General features: G+C 37.5%; 1 protein-coding gene across 7 annotated transcripts; it reads left to right on the top strand.

The window, feature by feature from the left end:
• Nucleotides 1-4,253: 4,253 nt before the first annotated feature.
• On the top strand, nt 4,254-25,188 carry SH3BP5L (SH3 binding domain protein 5 like). 7 transcript variants are annotated; one of them, XM_031968451.1, is made up of 7 exons: nt 4,261-4,417; nt 5,894-6,454; nt 16,785-16,847; nt 17,382-17,510; nt 18,319-18,480; nt 20,192-20,365; nt 21,226-25,188. In XM_031968451.1, exons 2-7 carry the CDS (start codon nt 6,272-6,274, stop codon nt 21,673-21,675), a joined length of 1,161 nt encoding a protein of 386 aa, XP_031824311.1. In that variant the 5' UTR covers nt 4,261-4,417; nt 5,894-6,271; the 3' UTR covers nt 21,676-25,188. The 7 variants fall into 7 exon arrangements, with proteins under 7 accessions (XP_031824312.1, XP_031824311.1, XP_031824308.1 ...); XM_031968448.1 differs by having other exon boundaries at nt 5,864-6,454; XM_031968450.1 differs by having other exon boundaries at nt 4,262-4,417; nt 6,248-6,454.
• Nucleotides 25,189-25,588: the final 400 nt, after the last annotated feature.

The following is a 25,588-nucleotide window of genomic DNA, read 5'->3' as shown; positions in this document are numbered from 1 at the left end:
CCCTGTTGGGCCTAGTTCTTGCTGTTTTACTTTTGTTTGCTTTTGTTCTTTTATATTCACTCTGTAATCTCACTGATCAAGCGAGCTATTTTTTTTTTTATAGCTTTTTATTTACAAGATATATGCATAGGTAATTTTTCAGCATTGACAGTTGCAAATCCTTTTGTTCCAATTTTTTCCCTCCTTCCCCCCACCCTTTCCCCCAGATGGTAGGTTGACTAATACATGTTAAATATGTTAAAATATAAGTTAAATACAATATATGTATACATGTCCAAACAGTTAATTTGCTGTATAAAAAGAGTTGAACTTTGAAATAGTGTACAATTAGCCTGTGAAGGAAATAAAAAATACAGGTGGGCAAAAATAGAGTAATTGGGAATTCTATGTAGTGGTTCATAGTCATCTCCCAGAGTTCTTTTCCTGGGTTTAGCTGGTTCAGTTCATTACTGCTCTTTTGGAACTGATTTGGTTCATCTTCATTGTTGAAGAGGGCCACATCCATCAGAATTGATCACCATATAGTATTGTTGTTGAAGTATATAATGATCTTCTGGTCTTGCTCATTTCACTCAGCATCAGTTCATGTAAGTCTCTCCAGGCCTTTCTGAAATCATCCTGCTGGTCATTTCTTACAGAACAATAATAAAATATTCCATAATATTCATATACCACAATTTATTCAGCCATTCTCTAATTGATGGGCATCCACTCAATTTCCAGTTTTTGGCCACTACAAAGAGGGCCGCCACAAACATTCTTGCACATACAGGCCCCTTTCCCTTCTTTAAAATCTCTTTGGGATATAAGACCAGTAGTAACCCTTTGGAGTATGCACAGTTTGATAGCTTTTTGAGCATAGTTCCAAATTGCTCTCCAGGATGGCTGGATGTATTCACAGTTCCACCAACAATGTATCAGTGTTCCAGTTTTCCCACATCCCTTCCAACATTCCACATTACTTTCCCTGTCTTTCTAGCCAGTCTGACAGGTGTGTAGTGGTATCTCAGAGAGGAGACATCTCCTTCTCTAATTGACTATGAGTGTGACCTCATAGACCTGATATAAGCAGTGGGGACGAGGAAGTAGGGCAAGGGCAGAATGTGAACACATGGAATAAAGATCTTCAGCTTGCATGTGTATTGCCGGAGAAACTAAGCAAGACAGAGATTAGAGAACAATTTAATAATTTATTAAATGGAGAGATATACGGAGACCAAATGGATCCATGGTTAGTCCCAGGGACTAGACTATCAAGGTTCTTTTATAGGGTAACAAGAACAATGACATAATATCTGGGTATTACCCAGGTACTTGGGTGGGGATGACCTAATGGGGGGAAGCACCTAGTATGACATAATGGGAGTTACTGGAGAGGCTCCTGATATTCTAATGATGTCTAAAATTGGATAAATTCCTTTATCCCATTAAACATTAAGAGGGAATAAGTATAGCCTAAAGTCTAAGATATGACCTTTATTCTATCAAACATTAAGAGGGAATGGTTATAACCTTGAGGCAGATAGGACAATGGGGAAACTAGATCAGGACATCAAAAGGGAACTGTGGCACAATACATGCAGCTATCTTCAGGTGTTGTGACAACCACCCCTTGGAGAGGCAGTGGCCAGAGATCTCTGAAGACTGCTGATTGAGATAAGATTGGTAAAGAACCTCTGTATGAGACAATGGCCAGAGATTTTTCTAAAGGCCTGGGAATTAGGCATGACTGGTAACCGTAAGCAGAATAGGAGGCTACAGAAGGGAATCAGACTCCCTCCATCCAGCTCCTCTAGAGACAAAGGATCCTTCCTTTGCATCTCTTCTCTCTCCTGAGCTGAATCCTGTAACTTCCAAGGATTCTGATTTTAAACTCTGCCCTCAGGCAGAAACGGCTGAGACACTCAGAAAGCTGAACTTCTCCTGAACCAAGAAGAAATCTGGGGTCCCGGCCCAACTTTTTGAGAGGGTCCAAGGCCAACACTTGGGGGATAAATGGAGGAAACTCTCAACTCTCTCTCTCTCTCTCTCTTTTTAGGTCTGTAAATTCCTTTATAGAGAACCTCTGCACCACCAGAAACTCCCTACGCTTGTGCTGAATCCCAAGGGGTTGCAAGGGAGCCAAACCTCTCCATTTGGTTTTCTGAACCCTGAACCTGCCAGTAGACCTTATTATTTAACTCCCTGACCACCAGAAACCCTAATCTCATTTTGGTTCCCAAATCTAAACTTTATCACTTTGAGTATCTTTGTTAAATATTCCTCTCTTGCTATAGCTGTTTATCTTTTATTAACTGTCAAATCTATATGAGTTTTTAATCCCCCCAACTCCCCAAATATCAAAGCTAATTCACTTGGTGTTTGCTTTACATAAACATGTCCATTTATTTTGGAGAAGGAACTGGCAAAACACTTCAATATTTTTGCCCCAAAAGACCCCATGGGGTCCTCAAGGTCAGGAAGAGTAGGATATAACTTAGATATGAACCACAACAATCAATTTTCTTATTCATTTGTTCATTTATTTATTCAGCTAGTCAGCCATCTATCTACTATTAAAAGTATTACATGTAAAGGTCAAGGATAGGAACTGTACCACTTTTGTATCCCTATCATCTGTGCCCCAATACAGTGTAACAAACACATAAATGGTTGTTTCATATGAGCAAATCATAAATCTTGTCACTTCATGTATATAAAAAAAACCTGTTTTATAAGCATAAACATTGTTTATCTTACCAGTGTTAATTGCTAAAGAATTAATACTTAATCTTGAGTCTTTAATCTACATTTGTTGGATTTCTAATCAGCATTCAAAATCAATGGAATGTATTCTAAATCTAATCAATTACATAAAAACAAAAGCACTGAGAATGCAGAATCAATTTCAAAGAGTGAATATGTATACATTTATATAGGTATAAAGGAGTTGTCATAAATGTGACATGGGGTAGCTATGTAGAAACTGGCAAAGTCCTATTTTAATTAAATATTATTTGACTATAATAAATTCTGGTTAGCTCTTTGCAAGGTAATCTATTAAATCATGAGGCAGGGATAGATAAGTACCCTTTGTATTATGTAATATTTAGCATCGTTTCACTCTGCCAGACTTAAGCTTAAATACCTTAAGAGCCAAGTTCATTTTCTTTTGAAAGTGGAAATTTAAATTACAGATGGAGTACAAACCCAGTAATAGTAGAGACTCCAATACTTATCAAGAAACCCCAGGCCACCTAGTCTTAGAAATATAACTATTGGGACTGATGTCTTAGACTATTTGAAAGATAGGGAAGTGGGTCTGATATCTTTATTCTACGAAGCTATCTTTCAGGGGTTGTCTGGTTTGTCATCCAAACGTCTGGGCAGCTAACTCGTATTTGGACTCAGAGAATGAGCACTTAAGTTTCATTAAAGAAAGGGGTCGTTTTAGCCCTCATTACCAAACTTCCCACCAATCATGTGAACTCTAATCCTATGACATCGTTTACCCTCTTTGTTCTGTACTCCCCAAATCTCTATAAATTTACCTGCTTGCTTCTTGCTTTTTTGCTATCTTCCTATTTTTGCAATTTAGCCCGCTTTAATTGGCTTTACAAGTATAATAAAACTTTGGTTCTCGATTTAGAAATTATCTTAAGTTTCCGACCTTTTGGGACACCCACAACACTTGTCCGGAACTCTAATATATTTTGGAAATCCCTCTGAACCCAACACTTAATACAGGTAAACAGACGCTTCTTGATTTTCTTTCATGCCCCTAGATCATTCCTGGAAAAACTGAAAACGGCTGTAAACCACACTAGAGCCGTGTTCATTGATACAGTTGGCTAAGCAATCGTTACCAGTGCAAAGCTCATGCAAAAACCCCAGAAGCCATTCTGTGGCGTCACCGCTGCCGGAAATAGCTGATTCCGGAAACATTCTACCTTTTCCTCTGCATCATCGACGTGCAATATGAGACCAAGGCTAACATGGAGGATAGCACTTTGTCTTTATTTATTCGCTATACAGCAGCCACGCTCCATTTTGGGAATACAGTCTCTTTTTTTTTGTATTCTCAGCTTTCAGTTCTCACTACCAACATTTAAGACTCAGGATAACTTAGACCCGTCCCGGGTGATTTGAAGTGAGCACATAGGTGGCCGCCATGTTGTACGGAAAACTAGTGCATAGCCGAAGCGGAGGACTAGATGGGAGGGTCGGAGTTGAGGGAAGTCGGAAGTCATTAGTGTTTGGGGGCGGAGCTATAAGGTGTGAGGCGAGGTTGAGTTGCTAAGCAATGATGTATTTCCTCTTTTGCTGTCTCCCCTACTGTGTGGTTGGACGGGTTTGTTGAGGGGAGGGAGGAAGGGAGGAAGGGAGGAAGGGAGGGTAGGAAGATTGGTTGCCACTGAGAAGCCCCGGACACAGAAAGGTAAACCGAGGCGCGGACGCTACTGGAATGATTACGCATTTGTCTGGGGTTGTTTGAGAAATATTTTGGGGTGGGTTAAAAGTTTGGCTGGAAGAGTATGGTCGCTGAGGTGAGAGTACTGAGGAAGAGAGAGGAATTAAGCGTAGGAACCTAGGGGCTCGAAGTGTTGGAAGGATCCTTTGGCGTGGGAGCGGAGGGGTGGGAAGGTGGGACCAGGAATAGCACCAGTGGGGGAGAGAAGAAAGGCAATTAATGATTTGAGACAGGCGAGACGAAGGAATAGTTGAGTGGAAGGGCCCCAAGAACATCTAGTTCAACCATTACCTTAACGAAAATCCATGCATGAACTCCCCAAATGCTGTTCATCCAATACTGCCTTTGAAGACTTTTATCGAGTGGAACCCCTACTCGATAAAATCAGTACATTGCCACATCCTTTCCTATTCCCTTTGAGACAGCCCAGCCCATTTTTGGATAATTCTAATTTTTAGGAAGTTTATCTTTAAAACTTTGTCCCTATGACTTTCATCACTGCTCCTAGTTTTGTTCTTTGAAGCCAAACAAAACAAGTCTAATCCTATTCTAATCTATGACAGTCCTTCAAAATTTGGAAGACAGTTATGTCTTTTCTTCTCCAGGCAAAACGTCCCTCATTTCATTCAGCTTATCCTCATATAGAATGGTCTCAAAGCCTTTTACCAGTCTTTACCATGAGGTAAAGGTTCATAAGAAGGCAACTGGTAAAGGTCGAGGAGAAGATGAGAGAGGAGGAAGGAGTCTGGTAAAAGGATGAGAAAGCAAGGAGCTAGAGGAAAGGGGTAGGAAGAGGGAGAAGGTGACAGCTTCTCTTACCCTCTACCTCCATTCCCTCCAGACAAGGAGGAAAGAATGAAGAGGGGTTTGGAAAAGATAAGAGATGGTTGGGAATAACGTTAAAGAAATTATGTTAGTGAAAATAGGGGTGGAACGATTTATTTGAATAGGAAAGACATAGGGAGAAGGAGGTGCAATATGTTTTGGTGTTGGAGAACTGGAGTGAAAGAACCATCTTGGGTTAATCTTGGGAAGGAGAAAATTGGTGAGTAGCATAGGGAGCTCAGAAAAAAAGGGTATGCAGATGAGGAGGAGATAGGACCCTTCAGAAATGAAGAAGACCCTTCAAGGTTAGCATTTTTGAGAAGAGATAAGACTTCCATTTGGTGGAATTTTTTGAGATGAGCAACCAGTTTTTGGTTAGAGGAGATTAGAGAGGAGGGGGAGTAGAATAGAAAATGGCAGTGGTATGGATTGATGACCATACAAACGAAAGGAAGAAATTAAAAGAGCATTGTGCAAGAGAGTTGAGGGAGGAGATTGGAAATCTAAATGGCATTTGGGCAGAAGACATTATTGGGGGCTCTGAATAGCTGATTAATATGTTTTTTAATCTTTGCACTCTCCTCTCAGAAATCTCCAGGGGTTTCTATCTTTATTTAGATTTGACTTTACCAGTCCAACTGCCACCTCATCCTGGGGGCACCTTGCCTCTTTCCTACCTGAATGGTGCTACTACTTGCTGGCCCAGGATCCAGGCCTCTTTTGTTCCCTACCTCAGTGCTGGTGTTCCAACTCTTTTCTAGTGGAAGGACCCTTACAAGAAAACAAGGACTTTCCTTTAGACATTATTTTGCTAAACTAAGAAACTTGTTTCTCAATTTGAATTTGTTTTATCCTTTTTGAGGACTCAAGAGCCCTTGTACCTCCTTTCTTCATCCTTTAAGGAGAAACTTCTCCCTAATAGCTCTAGCTTGGGTCCCTGGTCCCAATATGCTAGTCTGTTTTTGTGACTAGGACCTTGCCTATTTCCTGGTTGGCATGGCTGAGCCAAGACAGGTTCCAGGTGGCCGGGAGACTCCTCAGGGGGAACTTCAGTCAGAGGTTGTTGACGATGAGGCCCCTAGGAGTCCAAGTCCAGAGGAAATAAGAGGAAGAAGCAGCAGTAGCAGTGAGACAAAGTTATCTCCTAGAGAGGAGGAGGAACTGGATCCTAGAATACAGGTGAGAAAATGAAAATAGTTGAACATCTCTCTTGGAGAAGAGGGATTCAACTAATTCTTTGTTTCTTCAGAAGGAATTCTAGAATAAATGAATAGAAGTTATGGGGAGATTTTGGTTTGATATTGTGAAGCTGGCTAGGGGAGGAAAAATTCATGCTGGATTTGGAATGAAAAGAAATAAGACTTTGTGACTTACTAAATGACCTTTCTGTACATGCTGCCTCAGTTTCCTCAACTTTAAAATTAAAATCCATAATTACCTAATATACAAGATCCCTTTCAACCCTTTAACATTCTGTGATTCTGTTACCATATTGCATGCCATTACTGGAAGAACCAAAGCAGAGGATTGACATTGTTTGGAGAGCTTTATGTTTGGGGGTGGGGGTGGGGTGTTGGATTATGTTCTCTTCAAGAAATATTTCTCTTATTTGAATAAGTTTAGATGAAATTTTTTATCTTTAATATTTCCTTTTCCTTTCCCCAAGGATACAGTGGAGCCAGCTTGAACTGGTTCTCAAGAATAAATATTTTACATTTTTACTGTAAATATTTATACATCATAAATTGGTAAATGCTACATTATTGTTTTGTTGATTGTTTAGACTTAAATTGATGGAGAAAATGTTAATGCAGATTAAATTTAAAAGTGTTTTGTGAATATATTTTTTTCTCCATAGAGTCAGTTGACAAACATCAGTACATTGCCACATCCTTTCCTATTCCCTTTTAACAGAATCTCTTATTACAAATCTAGAGGGTAATGTTCAGTGTAAAATATTCTTTGTGAAGTGATATGTGAACAGTTGGAAGTGAATAGAATGTGAACTGAATTTCTGAGTACTGAAGGGAGTATATAATGGGAATCAGGAACAGGCACATTTTTGAAGCAGGTAAAGGAGAGGGGAAGACCAATTTGTGTACCAAGTTAACTTCGTGGTTATGTGGCCCCACTGTTATGGATGTAACTTCTGAGAAACCACTTAATCACATCTTTGAATGTCTCCTTACAAGCATTTTTTGAGGGACCTCATTATTCAGATTTCTATATAAATGTCATGATAGCCAAAGAAACAGAAGATTAGGTAACTATCCTTAATATATATATATATATATATATCTTTATATATATATATATATATTAAGATATATATATATATTTAAGATAAAACAGTTCTCCTTTCCCCCTCCCTCTTCTGCTACCCTTCTCCTTTCTTCTCTCCCTTTCCCCGTTTCCCCCTCTCCTTTCACTTTCCCTTCCCCTCCTTCTCTCCTTCCCATACACTTTTGTGACATTTACTTTTAATTCTTGTGTTAGTGATTTTTTCAATTTATATAGTTGTAGTTTTCTTGGCTATTTACTCTGTCTTTCCATTCTTTGTATTTATCTTATTCATCATTTTGTGTAGCATAGTAATATTCCTTACAGTCATATGCCAGAATTTATTAGCCATTCCTCAGTCTTTGTGTAACAGTCTACTGTTACAAATATTTTGGTGTGTATGATGAATTTTTTTTTTTTTAAATCAATGGTCTCTGAGATATAAGCTTAGTAATGAAATTGCTAAGTCAAAGTATTGATATTTTATTCACTTTATAAAATGGTTCTTTCTCTAATTTTGCTGCAAATGTATTAGATTTAGATGTATTAGACTTAGATTGTATTAGACTTAAATGTATTAGACTTAGATTGTATTGTATGAAATGCGCCCAAATCCCTTAATTCTTTCATGAACTAAGAGAATTTAGGTCCACTAGTCAAGTGAAAAAAGCCTTGGCCTAAGAGTTGGGAGATCTGAATTCTGTTTCCAACTACCAACTATGATTTGCACAAGTTACTTACGTTCTCTGGGTCTTAATTTTCTTTTCTATGAAATGAAAATTAGAGCAGATGATTTTGAAGTTCCTTTTAGCTCTAATATTATTCTTATTCCTAACAACTTAATGCATTTTTACTGAACTAGAGCTAAGTTTCTTTGTTTAGTTTCTTTGACTTGGGTTCTTCAGATATGCTTGAAAAAAATACTCTTCTTTTATAGTTGAATGAACAGAGCTGCTTAACTCCTTTTACCTCTTTCTTTGTCTACAATCAAGAAAGAAAATTTGCTTATTGATGGAGGTTCTCTTGAAAGTTCTGCAGAGAAGAGAGCATATAACCTTTTGCCTTTCTAAGAAGCTTATCTAAGATTTTATCTTCATCCTTTTTGTTCTCCTTTAAGCTATGTAGGAGAGATACATAGATTTCTATAGCTGTCCAAGGTTTTCAAAGCCTTGTCAGTTAAGGTAGTACAGGTATTATCTTCCCTGCTTTACAAATGAGAAAGCCAAGCCTCACAATATTGTGATTTACCCAGAGTCACACTTCTACTAAATGTCAGCGACAAATCTTAAGCCCTGATTTCTTTACTGTAAGACTAATATAACTCATTATACTATATCAGGCTGCTGCTTACTTATTTCATTACCAAAGTAGACTTCTTGTCCAGATGTGTGATTTCATTGGTTTGGTGAACCAAACCATGGAAGCTTCTCTATTGCAAACCAGCTACTTGTCTGTAACATATAATTTATGAAAATTGCTGAAATACTGGGAGTTTAAGTATTTTGCCAGTAGTCACAGTTTGTTTTTGGTACAATGTGCACTCTAGTATTCTAGACTTGTTTTCTATGTTCTATGCAAGTATGCTTTTTATAGAATAGGGGATAAAATCAAGAAGAAAAAATATGAGAAATCTTTGAAAGAGAAGGTAAGACTTCAACAAGTGACATATAGCCAGATAAAAGGGCAGGAACCAGTGTTAAATTATGTAGCACACATTGAAGAATTTTAGGGAAAGTATGGTCAATTGGAATAAGGAAGTTTTTTTTAAGACTTGATTCAAGGTGAGACTTGAGTTTGCAGTGGAACCTTGCTAGTCACCAAACCCTTCATATTAGTTCTTTTTTATTTTACCTCAGTACTTTGATCTGAAACAGTTCAGGTATTTTGATATCCTGATGGATTATTGATGGTTTGAGATTTAGGTTTGTGGATAGGGAACAATGATAAAGACTAAGTAATTGGTATCCAGTAGTTCATTTTGTTGTTGAATGTACATTTTAATTCCTTTAAATATCTCCTGCAAATAATTTTCTTGGACCTGTTTATATGCCTTTACCATAATCCCAAATTGGCATGCTCTTCCCAACTTCTCAGACTTTTTTTTTAAGCCTTAGTCAAGATTTCCTTTTCTAGGTTGTTGTTCATTTATTTTAATTGTGGCTTATTCTTTATGACCCTTTTTAGGGTTTTCTTGGTGTAAATTCTGGAGTGGCTTGCTATTTCTTCTCATTTTGTAAATGAGAAACTGGGTCAGACAGGGAAGTGACATGCCCAAGGTCACCACAGGTCAAATTTGAACTGAGGAATATGAGATTTCCTGACTCCATATCTTCCTTAATTTACTGATCATTGCTTTACTGTCATTCTCATTAGGATTTTAATAGTCTTTTCCTCTTCCCTCTTATTGCTGTGTTGCTTTATATGTGTTTATGAGTTTTTTTTTCCCATATTAGTGGATTTTTCCTCTTTCCTATTAGACTTGGAGAGACCATATCTCTGACTTTCTTTCTACCTTAACCAGACTTCAGTGCAAGCTTTTTATACAGAGAATAATCTAATCTAATTCATCTGTCTGTCTGTCTGTCTGTCTATCTATACTATTGAATAAGAAACTCCTTTAGAGTCAAATGCCCATGTAATTTGAGGTAATTTATTCTATTTACATTTTTTTTATTGGTAGAGGGAAATGAGTGACTTGAGCCTTTAGGCCTTTAGGAATTGTCCTGGCATCCTGGGAATTTGTTTGACCTGCTCTGGGGAGGTCAGTCTACTTTGTTGACTCATTGACTAATGAAGTGAGCCAAGTCAGATAGCTTTCTTCATGCATTCCATTTCAGCTGAGTTTCTCACAGTTCTCTGCTTGAAAAGTCAAGTGACATGTATCACCAAAACCAAAAAACAATGGCCCCTACAATTAGAGGAATATCCCAAGTCATCAGAAATTTCCTGATCCCACTTTATCTTTGCTCTGCCTTTCATCCTGATCTGGCCATCATTCTATTATTTCTTTGAAGAATTAGCTAGAAATTTGTGATTCAAAAAAGGTATGCTAGCCTCCTTGCTCATATATTATCATTATTAAAAAGCTTTTATTAAATATCTAATTTCATGTATATCTAACTGCATAGAGAGCTTGTTATATAGGGAAGCAGCATAGTACAATGAAAAGAGTGGTGGATGTGGAATCAGAGGCCCTGGATGCAGATTCCAACTCTGTCATTTCTTACCCGTGTGATGTTGGGCAAGTCACTTAACCTCCCTAGGCTTCAATTCCCTATCTAAAATGAAGGAGTTGGAGTTATAAGATCCTTTCTGGTTCAAGATCCTAGGCTCTTTTCAATCTTCTCATCTTCCTCCTCCCCCCCCCCCCCCCCCCCCCCCCCCCCCATGCCTCCTCTCCCCTTTCCCAACCATTCACTTTTTCTTTTGTGCCCATGGGTTTAATTGTCATTAAAGATGCCTCCCAGATCTATATTTTTGGTCCTTGCTTCTCTCCACAATTCCCATTCTGTGTTTTGAATTAAATGTCTTATAGGCATATTCAGCATATCTAAAGAAAGAAAATCTATCCTCATCAAACTAACCCTCTGAATATCCCTGTTACTATTAAGGACAGCACCATTCTTCTAATGTTTAAGGTTCACAACCTAATAATCTTTGATTTCTTATTCTTCCTTATTGTATTTGTCACTCAGTTGCCATGCTTTGTTGATTTCTCCTCTATACTCTATAGCTTTATAGTATTTCTTGCCTGCATGCCCTTATATCCATATAACTACCACCTAGTTCAAGACCTTATTACTTTTCATCAGAATTCTTGCAGTCACCTCCTAATTTGTTTCCTTACCTGAAATCTGTCCCCTTTTTAATCTGTCATAAGTATAAAAATGATGGTATTTCTGAAGAATAGATGCTTCCACATCACTTCCTTAATAAGTTCTGTTGGTTTTTAAGGATCAAATGGATTTTAAGCCCTTTAAAACTTGGTTCCAACCTCCCTTGCCATGATAAATTTTACTTTATTTTTCTTTAGGCACATAATGTTCAAACATAATGGCTTTTTTGCTATTCCTCACAACATTCCATCTCTCAATTCTGTGCCTTTGTATTTGATATTCTCCATAACAGAAGAATGTATTTTCTCTTCAATGCCAAAGCTCACTTAGTTGCCACTTTTTTGAGGCCTTTCCTGTTCCATTCTTCCCAACCATAGTATCTGTCCCATTCAGATAACTTCATATTTACTTTTGTGTGTATGTACTTTGTATTTAAATGTGTGCATATTATCTTTCTTAATATAGTGTAAGTTTCATGAATTCAAGTATTGTTTTATTTTTATAATATAATGTAGTAGCAGTGTCTAAACAGTGCTTTGCACATATTTAGGACTTAATTTCCTTGTGGATTGATTTAGCAATATTATACTCTTGGCCTGCTCATAGTAGAACAAACACTTCGAATTATTTTCCTTTCTTTGTAAATGTTCTATTTATTTATTTATTTGTTTGCTTGTTTGTTTATTTATTAATATTGCTCAGTGGCTTCCTTAACCTTCCCCTTTAATAAATAGGTACATTTATGCAAAATGAAACAAAACAATCCATTGGCCATGTTTGAAAAATGCATGCCTTATTTGTAATATGGAACCTACCTCCTTTCTGTCAAAAGGTTGAAGTCATCTCTTATAATAACTAAACATGGACAGCCTGGAAAAAATAAGGAAAGGGAGAAGGGAGGAAATGGGGAGATGGAAAGATCCTAGGATGCTAGGATCATATAGTTAGAGCTTGAAGGAACAAGCTAAGTTCTATATTTGGACTACCTTATTTTATAGATAGGAACTAAGGCCTAGAGAGGATATATATTTGCTCAATATCACATGAGAAATGAATGGCAAAACTATAATCTGAAGTCCTTTGATTACAAATTCACCACTTTATAAAGTGAAGTCATTGATCACTGCATTGATTCTGAAGGCTTTTGGTGATGTTTTGATGTTGTTTTCAATATTGTCTATCTTGTTTATGGTGTAAATTTGTTCTCTTGGTTTTGTATACTTTGTTCAGCATTGATTCACACAGATTCATATTTTCTCTGAGTAGTTCATATTTATCTTTACAGTAATAATTCCATTACATTCATACCCATTCTCCAAACAATGGGCATGGCATGTCTTTTCAGTTCTTTCCTACTTAAAAAAAATTTTTGTATAAAAGAGGAAGGAGACTTTTTCCTCTGTCTTTGACCTCCTTATGGTATATGCCTAATAGTGGTTTTGATCAGTAAAAGAGTATATACTTTTTAGTGATATTTTTATGATAATTCTAAATATTTTTTCAAAGGGAATGAACCAGTCAAAGGACAAAACAGTCAATAACTTTAGTAATCTGGTGTTTGACAAATCCAAAGACTCCATCTTTTGGGATAAGAACTCACTGTTTGACAAAAATTGCTAGGAAAATTGGAAATTGGTATGGCAGAAACTAGGCATTGACCCACACCTAACACCATACACCAAGATAAGGTCAAAATGGGTTCATGACCTAGACATAAAGAATGAGATTATAAATAAATTGTAAGAGCATAAGATAGTTTACCTCTCAGATCTGTGAAAGAGGAAGGAATTTATGACCAAAGAAAAACTAGAGATCATTATTGGTCACAAAATAGAAAAATTTGATTATATCAAATAGAAAAGTTTTTGTACAAACAAAACTAATGCAGACAAGATTAGAAGGGAAGCAATAAAGTGGGAAAACATTTTTATAGTCAAAGTTCTGATAAAGGCCTCATTTCCAAAATATATAGAGAATTGATTCTGATTTATAAGAAATCAAGCCATTCTCCAATCAATAAATGGTCAAAGGATATGAACAGACAATTCTCAGACAATTGAAACTATTTCTAGCTATATGAAAAGATGCTCCAAGTCATAATTAGTCAGAGAAATGCAAATTAAGACAACTCTGAGATACCATTATACACACCTGTCAAATTGGCTAGAATGACAGGGAAAGATAATGCGGCATGTTGGAAGGGATGTGGGAAAACTGGGACACTGATACATTGTTGGTGGAATTGTGAATACATCCAGCCATTCTGGAGAGCAATTTGGAACTATGCTCAAAAAGCTATCAAACTGTGCTTACCCTTTGACCCAGCAATGTTACTACTGGGCTTTACTGGGCTTATATCCCAAAGATATTTTAAAGAAGGGAAAGGGACTTGTATGTGCAAGAATGTTTGTGGCAGCCCTCTTTGTAGTGGCCAGATCCTGGAAACTGAGTGAATGCCCATCAATTAGAGAGTGGCTGAATAAATTATGGTATATGAATATTATGGTATATGAATATTATGGAATATTATTGTTGTGTAAGAAATGACCAGCAGGATGATTTCAGAAAGGCCTGGAGAGACTTACATGAACTAATGCTGAGTGAAATGAGGAGGACCAGAAAATCATTATATACTTCAACAACAATACTGAATGATGATCAATTCTGATGGATGTGGCCCTCTTCAACAATGAGATGAACCAAATCAGTTCCAATAGAGCAGTAATGAACTGAACCAGAGAAAGAACTCTGGGAGATGATTATGAACCACTACATAGAATTCCCAATCCCTCTATTTGTTTGCCTGCATTTTTTATTTCCTTCACAGGGTAATTGTACACTATTTCAAAGTCCGACTCTTTTTGTACAGCATAATAACTGTTTGGACATGTATACATATATTGTATTTAATTTATATTTTAAATATTTAACATGTATTGGTCAACCTGCCATCTGGGAGAAGGGGTGGGGGGAAGGAGGGAAAAAGTTGGAACAAAAGGATTTGCAACTGTCAATGCTGAAAAATTACCTATACATATATCTTGTAAATAAAAAGCTATAATAAAAAAAAAAAATTCCCACTCGAAAAAAAAAAAAAAAAGGAAGGAACCAATTCCTAGTTCCATCAACAGTACATTAGTATACTTATGTTTTGAAAGCCTCTCTAGCATTTATCATTTTTCATCTTTTGTTGTTTTTGTCAATCTGATGGATTTTAGATGAAACTTCGATTTAAGATGAAACGTCAGTGTTTTATTTTGCAATTTTGAGTTGTTTTTCCATTGGGATGCAGTGCTATCATCTGTTCTCAATGATAAACAGAAATTAATGGCAAACATTTTTAGATGACTATGGAATCATATTTATTTGTGACTTAGGTTTTAACTAAAATTAAAACATTTTAAAAAAATTTCTGAATATACCTTTTTCCTTTGAATTATTCTTCTCAACAAATATAAAAAAGCAAGAAATTTTTTTAGTAAAACTAATCAATTTATTAAACATTATAAAATTTACTAAATTGGTTGTGCTTAATTTTTATAATTACCCAGCATTCATCTTTTGTTTTCTTTTGTGATTATTTTTTCCCATTTATACCATGTACATATGGTATACATATACATATAGTTTTCTAATTCTGCTTACTTTATTCTACATTAGTTCATCTAAACCTCCTATGCATCACTAAGATTAAAGGAATCTGGGAAAGATTTCTTGCAGAAAGTGGTAGTTTAGCAGAAACTTAAGGGAAATCAGGGAAACTAGGAGGTAAAAATGAGAAACAAATTATAGCATAAGGGAGTGAAGTCAGGAGGTAAAATGTCAAAAGTGTAAGGAACAGCAAGGAAGTTAGTATGAAAGGATTGAAGAGTTTGTAGGGGGAAGTAAGGTATAAAAAGACTGGAAAAGTAGGGAAGGTCCAAGCTATTTAGACCTTCAAAAACCACACAGGATTTTAGTTTTGGAGGTAACCAGGATTCACTGAAATGTGTTCAATAGGACAGTTTTAGGATTAGATCTGAATTTTAGAAAGCTCAGTTTTACAGTTGAGTGGAGGATGGATTGGAATGAGGAGAGACCAGAAGCAGAAAACTTGAGCAGGTTATTGCAAGTCTGTTTTCTAGTTCTGTGGTGATAGGGACTTATACCATGATAGTTACAGTGTTAGAGAAGAGAAGGGGCATGTATGAAAGATGTTACAAAGATAAACATAACAGATCTGGACTGAGTGGGAAAAAGAAGGAAAAGTAGAGAGTGATACCCAGATTCTGTGTACCTTCAGCAGTAACTGGTAAGTTAGGAAGAGGGGGAGGGTTTGAGGAAAATATGTTGTGTTTTGGACATGTTAAATTTAAGATGTCTGAGGGACCTCCAGGCAGGTAGATGGCTGTTTTACATTTCCAAGCCTGTTTCTTTAACCCAGTGGATAGAACAGTGGGCTTGGAGACAGAAAAATCTGGGTTCAGATGTAACTTCAGACATTTAATAACTTAACCCTATTTTCCTCAGTTTTATCTTCTGTAAAATGAGCTGGAGAAGGAAATGGCAAACCATTCTACAATCCTTGCAAAGAAAACCCCAGAGAGGTCACCAAGAATAGAACATTTCTGAACAGTGACTAAACAACAACAGCAGCAGCAGCACCAAAAATGAAGCCTTATGTGCCAGTCACTTTTCTGGATACCAGTTTCCTTTTTTGTTAGTAAAAATAATAATCTCAGCTCTGGATTTATGTTCAGGAAGATTATGAGAAGTATGCATATAAAAATTTGGAAAGAATATACATATACCTCCTCATATGTGAGAGTATACTTTATACAAAATATTGTCTATGTGTAAGAGGCATATGACCTGGCTTGACTTGTTGCATTTGACTGTAATTTTCTTTGTGATGTGATATGTGATATAGGTGTGATGTGTGATATAGATGTGATATGTGATATAGATGTGATGATGTGATATAGGTGAAAATGGGTTAGAATTCTTAAGACCTTTCCCTCAGTCTTTGAAGGGATGAGAGCCTTTTTGTAGACATGTATAGATTCCATCTTTTTCTGCTCCTTCCCTTGCCTATAGGGCAAATAATTCTCTTTCCTATCTTTAGCGGGGGTGGGGTGGGGAGGTGGAATTTAATGTTTCTTCTGTGCTGGGGAAATAGAAATAATAGGTCTATTTTGGGGAGAGATAATTTTTGACTGATAGGCCCCTTCTATCTGTTTCCCCCCTTTAGTCCATATCACTGATTACCATTCTCATTTTTAAAGACTTTGTGTATGAATATAATAACCTTATTCTCTAAAAAATGCAAAGAAAGTTCTTAACTTTTCAAGATAGGATTTATACCTTTTAAGGGCCTACCTCACTAATCTCTTACTTTGTCTCCCTTTTGACAGGAGGAGCTAGAACACTTGAATCAGGCCAGTGAAGAAATAAACCAAGTAGAACTACAACTAGATGTGAGCATCCTTATCTGTCCATCTACCTGATAAATTTCCAAGAATCTGAGAGATGCCTTGTGCAGGGATTAGAATGGAATAGTGGAAAGAGTATTGGAGCTGGAGTCAGAGGACTTGGGTATCTGTAAAATGAATGGGGTTATAGTAAATGAACTTTTAGGATTCTTTTCAGCAGCAAATCTGTAATACTATAATAATTGCTCTCTGGTTGTCTCTTTTCCTTTGCCTTCTTTATTTGCTTAAATTTATATTGGAGTAGATGAAGGAATGGAGGTAGAAACTTTTTTCCTTCTTTAGTTGCCTTCTATAGAAGACAAGGAGATAGTAATAATTACTGTTTTTGTTTCAAACTAAATATTGTATTCCTTTGATCTAGGATAACTTTCCCTGGGTATATACTTCCAACTTGTGTCCATGATATATTTTTTAGGGGGAGGTGGGGTGTAAAAGGAAACAGTTTTTACAATGTGGAATTTTAGTTTAACTAGAGGGGGGTCTATCCAGTCATCTTGACTTCTCATATCTTGTTGACAGGAGGCCCGGACCACATATCGGAGGATCTTGCAGGAGTCAGCTAGAAAGCTCAATACACAGGGCTCTCATTTGGGAAGCTGCATTGATAAGGCCCGGCCATATTATGAGGCACGGAGGCTGGCCAAGGAGGTACAGGAATTGGGTGCTCTATCCTCAGAAGCACATGTTGTTATCCCCTGAGCCTAAAGATCTGATTCTGGCTCTGACCCATGTAATCTTATTGCATATGTGCACATTTAGTGCCTGTACTTAATTTTTGGAATGGACTAGAATGGGCTGTTGGCCTGTCACTTGATAGCTGGATAGCCTTGGACAAATAATTTCCCTTCTCTTGGCCTCAATTTTTGACCTGTAAAAAGAGTGGTTTGGACTAGATGATTTTTAAGGTCTCTTCCTAACTTTTTCTCTTTAGATTTATGTGTACTGTCACTTTAAAGTTTGAAAAGGGCTTTCCTCACAACACTATGAAGCTGATAGTGTAGGTACTTTTATTCTCATTTCACAGATGAGAAAACTGAGGCCCTGAGAGGTAAATGACTTCCTCATGATTACAATCCTAGAAAATGTCTGAGGTAGGAATTTAAACCAAGTCTCCTGAATCCTAATCTGGTTCTTTATCTACTATACCATATCACTTTTCTTGCATCTGTCTCTGCTTCTTTCATTTCCCCCCTCTCCTTTTTTCTACTTTTCTACTGAAATATATATCCAATTAGACTCTTTGTAGTGAGAAAAAGGAGGGACAGTGAGATTGACTTCTCATTTCTTCCGACTCTGTCTCTCTACAGGATATGGGATTGCCGTCCTCTTGGGGCAGACCTAGGGGGAATCTCTACCATATATCTACTTTTCTCATGACGGGCTTTCCCTCAGCCAGGACTTTCTTGGTAGAGGAAGTCTGGGACCCTCCTGTGACTGCTCCCCACCCTCCCTCCAGGCACAGCAGGAAACACAGAAGGCTGCTCTGCGCTATGAACGGGCCGTGAGCATGCACAATGCTGCTCGAGAGATGGTGTTTGTGGCAGAACAAGGTGTCATGGCTGACAAGAACCGGCTTGATCCCACGTGGCAGGAGATGCTTAACCATGCCACTTGCAAGGTAAGGGGTAATCAGGAGTGTCAATATTTCCTTTTTTTTTTTTAAATTTCCTTTAATTTGTAGCTGATTTCCCATTTTCCTTAAATTCCGTTCCTCCCTATTTTATCACTCCCATTCTTTCTTTCCTTACAGTTGAATTCTTTTCCATGACTTCCCAAGTTTGCCCTCCCTGTTTCAACCCAGAAAAGCTCTTCACTAACCCTTTATTCTCTTTTGCCAAGAACTCACCTAGGTTATTCCTTTGACTAAGCTTCTTCATTCATTTTTTCTTTTCACCAGCCACTTCTTTGAGGATTAATCACACACAATTCATCTCTCCCATTATGTTAGCATCACTTTAATCCTTGTGTATATAGCTCTGTACCTCTACAGTTATTTAGGTCTTTGTTAGTGAGTTCTTAATTATATTCTTGTTCACCAGTCCCTATCAGCAGCTTTAATATTCTGTCAATCTGTAAGTATTTGAATTAATTTTATGTGCAACAATAATTCCCTTTTACATAGAGCATCAAAATTTGGGAAGTACTTTATATACATTGTCATATTTGAGCTTCATCTCTATGTGGTAATGTTATTATTCCTATTTTAAAGATGAGCAAACAGGCTCAAATTAAATGACTTGCCTAGGATTATCATATAGAAAATAAGTTCCTGAGTCAGGATTCAAACTTGGGTCTTAGTGACTTCAGTGCTATTTCCATTTTCCCAAAATGTCTCTCTTTGATCTTATAATAATAATAACTGACATTTGTGTATCAGCTAAAATTTCTTTTTTTTTTTTCTCTTTTTCTTTTCTTTTTTTCTTTTCTTTTCTTTTCTTTCGCATTTGGGGTTAAGTGACTTGCCCACATAGCCAGGAAGTGTTAAGTGTCTGAGGCCTGATTTGAACTCAGGTCCTCTTGACTTCAGGGCTGGTGCTCTATCCACTATGGCACCTGGCTGCCCCTCAATTAAAATTTTCAAACCACTTCATATATTATTTCATTTGATCCTTATAACAACTCTATAAAAATAGATAGGTATTAGCTCCATTATATACAAGAGAATATTGAAACTTGAGAAGTTAAGTTACATAATTATATAGTAATACTATATATAAATGCTGGAGGTAAGCTTTAATATGACCTGGAATCAGAAAAACATGAATTCTAAACCTGCCTTGGTCACTTTTTAGCTATGTAACCTTGTCATTTAATCTTTGTCTGTCTCAGTTTCTCACTATAAAATATGAGTATTCATTCCTATTTCTCAGGGTTGTAGGTAGCACAGTGCCTGGCACATAGAAATCCTCACCAGGAATAATAATTAAAAACAAATGTTTTACTGTCGATGTATCAGTAGAATGGTTTAATAACATTATTTTTATTGACTTCCTTCAAATAGTTTAGGGTATAAAAAAGGCTGATATTATTTCACATGTTTTCTGCTGTTGGCTCATGTAATCAAAACTAAAAACAAGACAAATAGGGATGGAATAAAATTTGCCTTGACTTTCATTAGGCTTATTACCTTCCCCTGTATTTCCTTACTGTGTCTAATATGGAACTCTGTACTCTGCACTCAGTGAAATCTTTAGCACAGAATGATAATTGTACCAGATCTGTCCCTTACAGGTGAGCTTTTGGAGAGAGGCCAGAGAAAGAAAGCCTTTGGAGTGATTCTTTTTAGTTGTCTTTCTCTTGCTTTGTGTTTTCTGTCCCTTGGGACTCAGGTGAACGAGGCAGAGGAAGAGCGTCTTCGGGGAGAGCGGGAACACCAACGAGTGACCAGGTTGTGCCAACAGGCAGAGGCTCGGGTACAGGCCTTGCAAAAAACTCTTAGGCGAGTCATTGGCAAGAGCCGTCCATATTTTGAGCTTAAGGCCCAGTTTAACCAGATATTAGAGGTGAGTTGTCTTGACAGATTGGCATGGGTGAGACTGAGAGACAACTGAAGAAGTGGGACATAGAACAAACCTGAAGATAAAATAGTATATGGAGATGAAAGGAAAGGTGAGCTATGAGTTTGTGTTATGAGTAGCACATAGTTTGCTATTCAAGATAATTCAAGAATAAAGTAGGGATTTGGAGGTTTGATCCCAGAAAATCATATAAATGATAGAAGTGAATTTAGTGGACAATTGTGCCAAGGGAGGTCTGTGAAGAGTTGAGAAATGAGAGGAAGGAAATAGAGAATTCTGGTGGCCAAAAGAAAAAAGAGAGGAAATGTGAAGAAATGGAGAACCAAGAGGAAAAGCTTGGTGCATAACAAGAAGGGTAAAAGGAATCCTGGAAAACAAAAAGGAAAAGCATAGAAAAACCATTAGGAAGGAAATAACACAGGAGAATAAAGAGAAGGAAAGGATAGAGAAGAGAGGGAAGAGCAGATAAAGAAGGCAAAGAAGAATTATGTGATTAAGGGTAGGATTAATGAGCAGAGAATTAGGTGAAGAGAATGAGGAAATGAGTAGGGAAGGGGAGGAATGCGGAAAAATTGTTTAGAAAGAGGAGAGTGTTTGACACACTAATGGGATAGTCACATATTTAAAAGTGGAAGAATTCCTTGAAGTTGGTAGAGGAAGAAAATAGGGGAAGGAAGAATGTCAGAAGTGAGAAACTGGTAGAGGAGAGAGGGAATAAGAAAAGCTAAAGTTGGGAGGGACCCTAATTGAGGCAGAAGGGAGTATGAGGCTGGAAGGGAATCAGGAAGACCCTTAAAGTTTTGGGTTGGTGGGATATCTCATATTTCTGTTCTTGCCTCCTTCAGGAACACAAGGCCAAGGTGACTGGGCTGGAACAGCAAGTGTCTCAGGCAAAGACCCGCTACTCAGTTGCTCTGAGAAATCTGGAGCAGATCAGCGAGCAGATCCATGCCCGTCGCAGGGGTTTGCCCCAAGACCCAGTCCGCAGGCGTTCTTCCCCTGTAGGGGCTGAGGCTGGACCTGAGAGTGGGGATAGTGGAGATGTCAGGGTCGAGGGAGCAGAGGGTGGGTATCTGGATGAGAGGGGGACCCTGGAGCCTGGCCCTGCTCCTGATACCTTGAGTCTCCTAAGCCTTCGCACAGTTGCTTCCGACCTCCAGAAATGTGATTCAGTGGAGCACTTGCGGGGCCTCTCGGACCATGCCAGCTTGGATGGTCAGGAGCTAAGTTCTGAAGCGGGGGGAGATCGAGGGAGTGGGAGTCGAGGTCGTCACCAACGAAGCATCAGCTTATAGCCCTCGCTTTCCCAAAAATCTGGAAGTATCTCCCCTTTTTGTCCCTGTTCTCACTCAGGGGTTCTTGCAGACTCTTTTGGTCTTCCTTTTCCCTTTGAGTGCTTCTTCTCCTTTATTTTTAAAAGCCCCTTACATCTATTTGCTCTATCTCTGTGATAGTCTTCTTTTTCTTTCCTCACTGTCTCATGCACCTGTCTCTTTTTCACTGATGATTTCATTTCTGCCTTATTCTGAGAGAATGCTCTCATCAGTCTTTCTTAACTTCTATAAATCATTCTCTGTCTTCTTCCCTCTTCATGTTTTTTTCCTCTTTTCCTCTTTTACCATTTTTTGTCTGTCTTTCGCTCCCTCTATCCAGAGAGACAGGAAGCTGACCAGAGTAGTACTGAAGCTCGGGTTGTTCTCATTTTCTTTACTTCCTTAGCCTGGTTCTAACAGACATCTTCCACAGGTATCATTCCTCTCTTTGAGGTTCTCTTAATAAGACCCCCAGTGCTGCTGGACCCTACTGGGAATTCATGTTTTTTGCTGTGTTCCAAACTATCTCAGTTGCAACACTACATTATAAGTTTATTTACTCAAAATGCCTTTCCCCTAATTTTTAATGACTCAAAAAAAGTAGGATAATGGGGTATAAATCTGAGATTTCTAACTCTCATCCTCCCTCCCTCCCTAATCCATATTAGCAGTGAGTGACACTAGGTTTCTAAGCCACTAATGATCCATGTAAACAATGTCCTATTCCTATAGAGAGCCTTTGACGACTTCTGATTCTTTTAAGATTGAAAAGGTCTGATGGAGTCTCTAATTTGAGAGATCATTTTGGGAGGGAGGGAGGTGAGTTGTCCAAGCATTAAAATGGCTTCCCTCCCTGGTCTTGCTGGTAGTGATTCACCATACTTTACCTGTCAAGTGGATGGTGATTCATTCTCTTCCCCAGCTGCCCAGTACAGCCAAGGATAGAATTAGGAACTACTGTTCTTCATTTTACCATCTTTCCCAAATCATGAGTAGGAAAACAGGTACTGTAGTCCCCTTCTCCCTTCCTCCCTTATATAAATTTTTATATCACTCTAGGAGTTTCTTGACTTGCCTGCCTATTTCCTTCCCTTTTCCATCTCCTCCCTCTCATCTCTCAGCTATGGAAGATAGAGATTAAGATGTCTCAATGAAAGCCCCTTATCTCCTTGGATATCAGAGGCTAGGGGTGTACATCACACCTACTGTGGGTTGGGGAGGGGGAGTTATTTCCCTGTTCCTCCCATCTAGTAGACATGGAAAGTCATTCTTTTTGACAAGGGGCATAGAGGAATCCATTTGCCTTTGCCCTCATCTTTCTTTACCTCACTTCATCAGGTATTATTCTACCTTTACCCACCCCTACTAAGTTCACTTTAAAGATTTACACTTTAAACCACTGTTCTATGTATCACTCCCCCAAGGCAGGGCAAAATGGTCATAATGAAAATTATTGTGTTTGAGGTGACTATTCGGTGGAGTTGGAAGGAAGGTTGGGGGAGTGTGTTTGAGAATGGAGGGACTGATTGATAGGATTTTATTTAAATAAAAAATAACAACTGGAATTTCTTCCTGTGTATTGTCTGTATACAAGGGGAAATGGTGAAAAGCTGAGAGGAGGAGGTTGAGGAGGTGTTAACTTGTTTCCTGCCTTCAAACTGATTTCAAATGACCAAGTTTATCCAGTTTTAGACTTGACTATAGTCTATACCTCCTAGAATTCAGCTTTGTTTTGTAAATTTTGAAGTAACTCATACATAAAATGAAAGTTATTATCCAGTGTTCTGATTTGTATGCAAACAAATCTTATTTTCTAGAAATCTATAACCTCTTATGGCCTATGGAATTTTGCTACCTAAGAAATTTTTACTATCAGCACTACAAACTCGGCCTATCTGAAGAAGTTTCTTACCATCCAAATCTTCTGCTGACTTGATTATTTTCTGCCTGTAAAACTACCTTGTTTCCCATGATTCAAACCTTGTGTTTCTTTGACCTTCCTTTATCTTTCGTATCCAATAACCAAGTCTTAGTGACTAATAGTATGTTACCTCCCCATTTGACCCACTGTCCCATTCCCCTTGCCACTGCCATAGCATAGGTCCTTATTACAACTCACTTCTTGATAAGTCTTCCTATTGATGCTCAGTCCTCCAATCTAACTTTTGTATAGATGTCAGGTTATTTTGTTCATAGAATAGTCAGTGCTCAGAAATCTTCATTGGCTTCCTTTTGCCTACCAAATAAAGTTCCTTTAGCCTTCCACAATCTTTAGTTTTACCTATATTATAGTATATGAACTGGAGTTTTGATCTCATTAACGTTAATACCCATGGGAGGAAACTCCCTCAACTAATACTAGTCAGCACCTTCTATACAATTTATAGTCTTAAAAGTTACCTGAAAGATTAAATGAAATGTTCAGAGTCATTACAGATAGTCATTATCAGTAAGGATTTGTACATAGGTTTTCTTGGCCTCAAAGCCAGCTTTCTCCCTAACTATGTTATGTAATACCACTGTCTCCTTGCTATAGGAACATTCCTCAAACTTTCCCATCTGTGCTATTGTTCACATTGTTTGCCATACCTGGAATGCTGGCTGATATTCCCCTCCCCTGCTGTTAAATTACAAGTCATTTCTTTAGAGCCCAAATGAAAGACTATCTTTGGAAAGCCTTCCTTGATCCTTTTGGACCTTTTTTCATTCTGGCCTCTCAAGTGTTTTATTTATATTTTTATGTATGTAATTCATTGGGCCTTAAAAATTTTTTTTAAATACAGATTTTTAAAATTTCCTTTTAAAAGTACAACAATTTGAATATATGAACAAGAACATAAAATAAAAATAATCATGTAAATGATCATGAAGCCAACAAAAGAAAGTAAATGATTATTTGTCTGTGATTTGTTACCATTTGTGTACAACCCCCAAAGATGGGTATATTGACTTTTAATGTAGTACTGCTCACATTGTTTTTATTTTCCTAATCTTTGTCACATGAATTTGTCTCTCTATAATGTATAGTTTTATTCCTACATGCATATACACACAACTCATATTCTTTAAGTTTGTGCTTCCCTTTTCTTATATGTGAAAACTAGCATTTGATTAGCCATTTCCCATTTGATAGACACCTACATTGTTAAAGACTTTTGCTGTAACAGATAGGGCTGCTAGAGGATATTTTTGTACCAATCACCTAGAGGATAAAGAGAGTATGCACATTTTTGTAAATTTGGGGTAATTTCTTATTGCTTTCCACAAATATTAGACCTTTTCCTAAGTCCAGTAATAGCTTAATAGCAGGTACAGCATATATTGCTAGCATTGAATTTTCCTTTTCATCTTTTCTGGTTATGATGATGATGAGGTGGAAAGTCAAGATTGTTATTAATTTGAATATGCTCTTATAGATGGCTTTAGTCTTTATTAGTTTATTTATGGCAACTTCCCTCTTTCCCTATTGAACCTTTCTTTCTTTTCTTTTTTTTTTTTTAAATTAAAGCTTTTTATTTAAAAAGCATATGCATGGGTAATTTTTCCAACATTGACCCTTGCATGATCTTTTGTCCCAAATTTTCCTCTCCTTTCTCTCACTCCCTCCTCTAGCTGGCAGGTAATCCAATACATGTTAAATATGTTGAAATACATGTTAGATCCAATATATGTATACATATTTATACAGTTATCTTGTTACACAAGAAAAATCAGATCAAGAAGGAAGAAAAAGAAAAACTTTACAGTTTGATAATTTTTTGAGCATAGTTCCAAATTGCTCTCCAGAATGGTTGACTCGGTTCACAGTTCTACCAACAATGTATCAGTGTCCCAGTTTTCCTACATCCCCTCCAACATTTGTCACTATCTTTTCCTGTCATCTTAGCCAGTCTGA

Source organism: Sarcophilus harrisii, chromosome 4, assembly GCF_902635505.1.
Source record: "Sarcophilus harrisii chromosome 4, mSarHar1.11, whole genome shotgun sequence".
Lineage (NCBI taxonomy): Eukaryota > Metazoa > Chordata > Mammalia > Dasyuromorphia > Dasyuridae > Sarcophilus > Sarcophilus harrisii.
The sequence above is the reverse complement of the archived record's forward strand: the minus strand, read 5'-3'. Positions and strand labels throughout refer to the sequence as shown.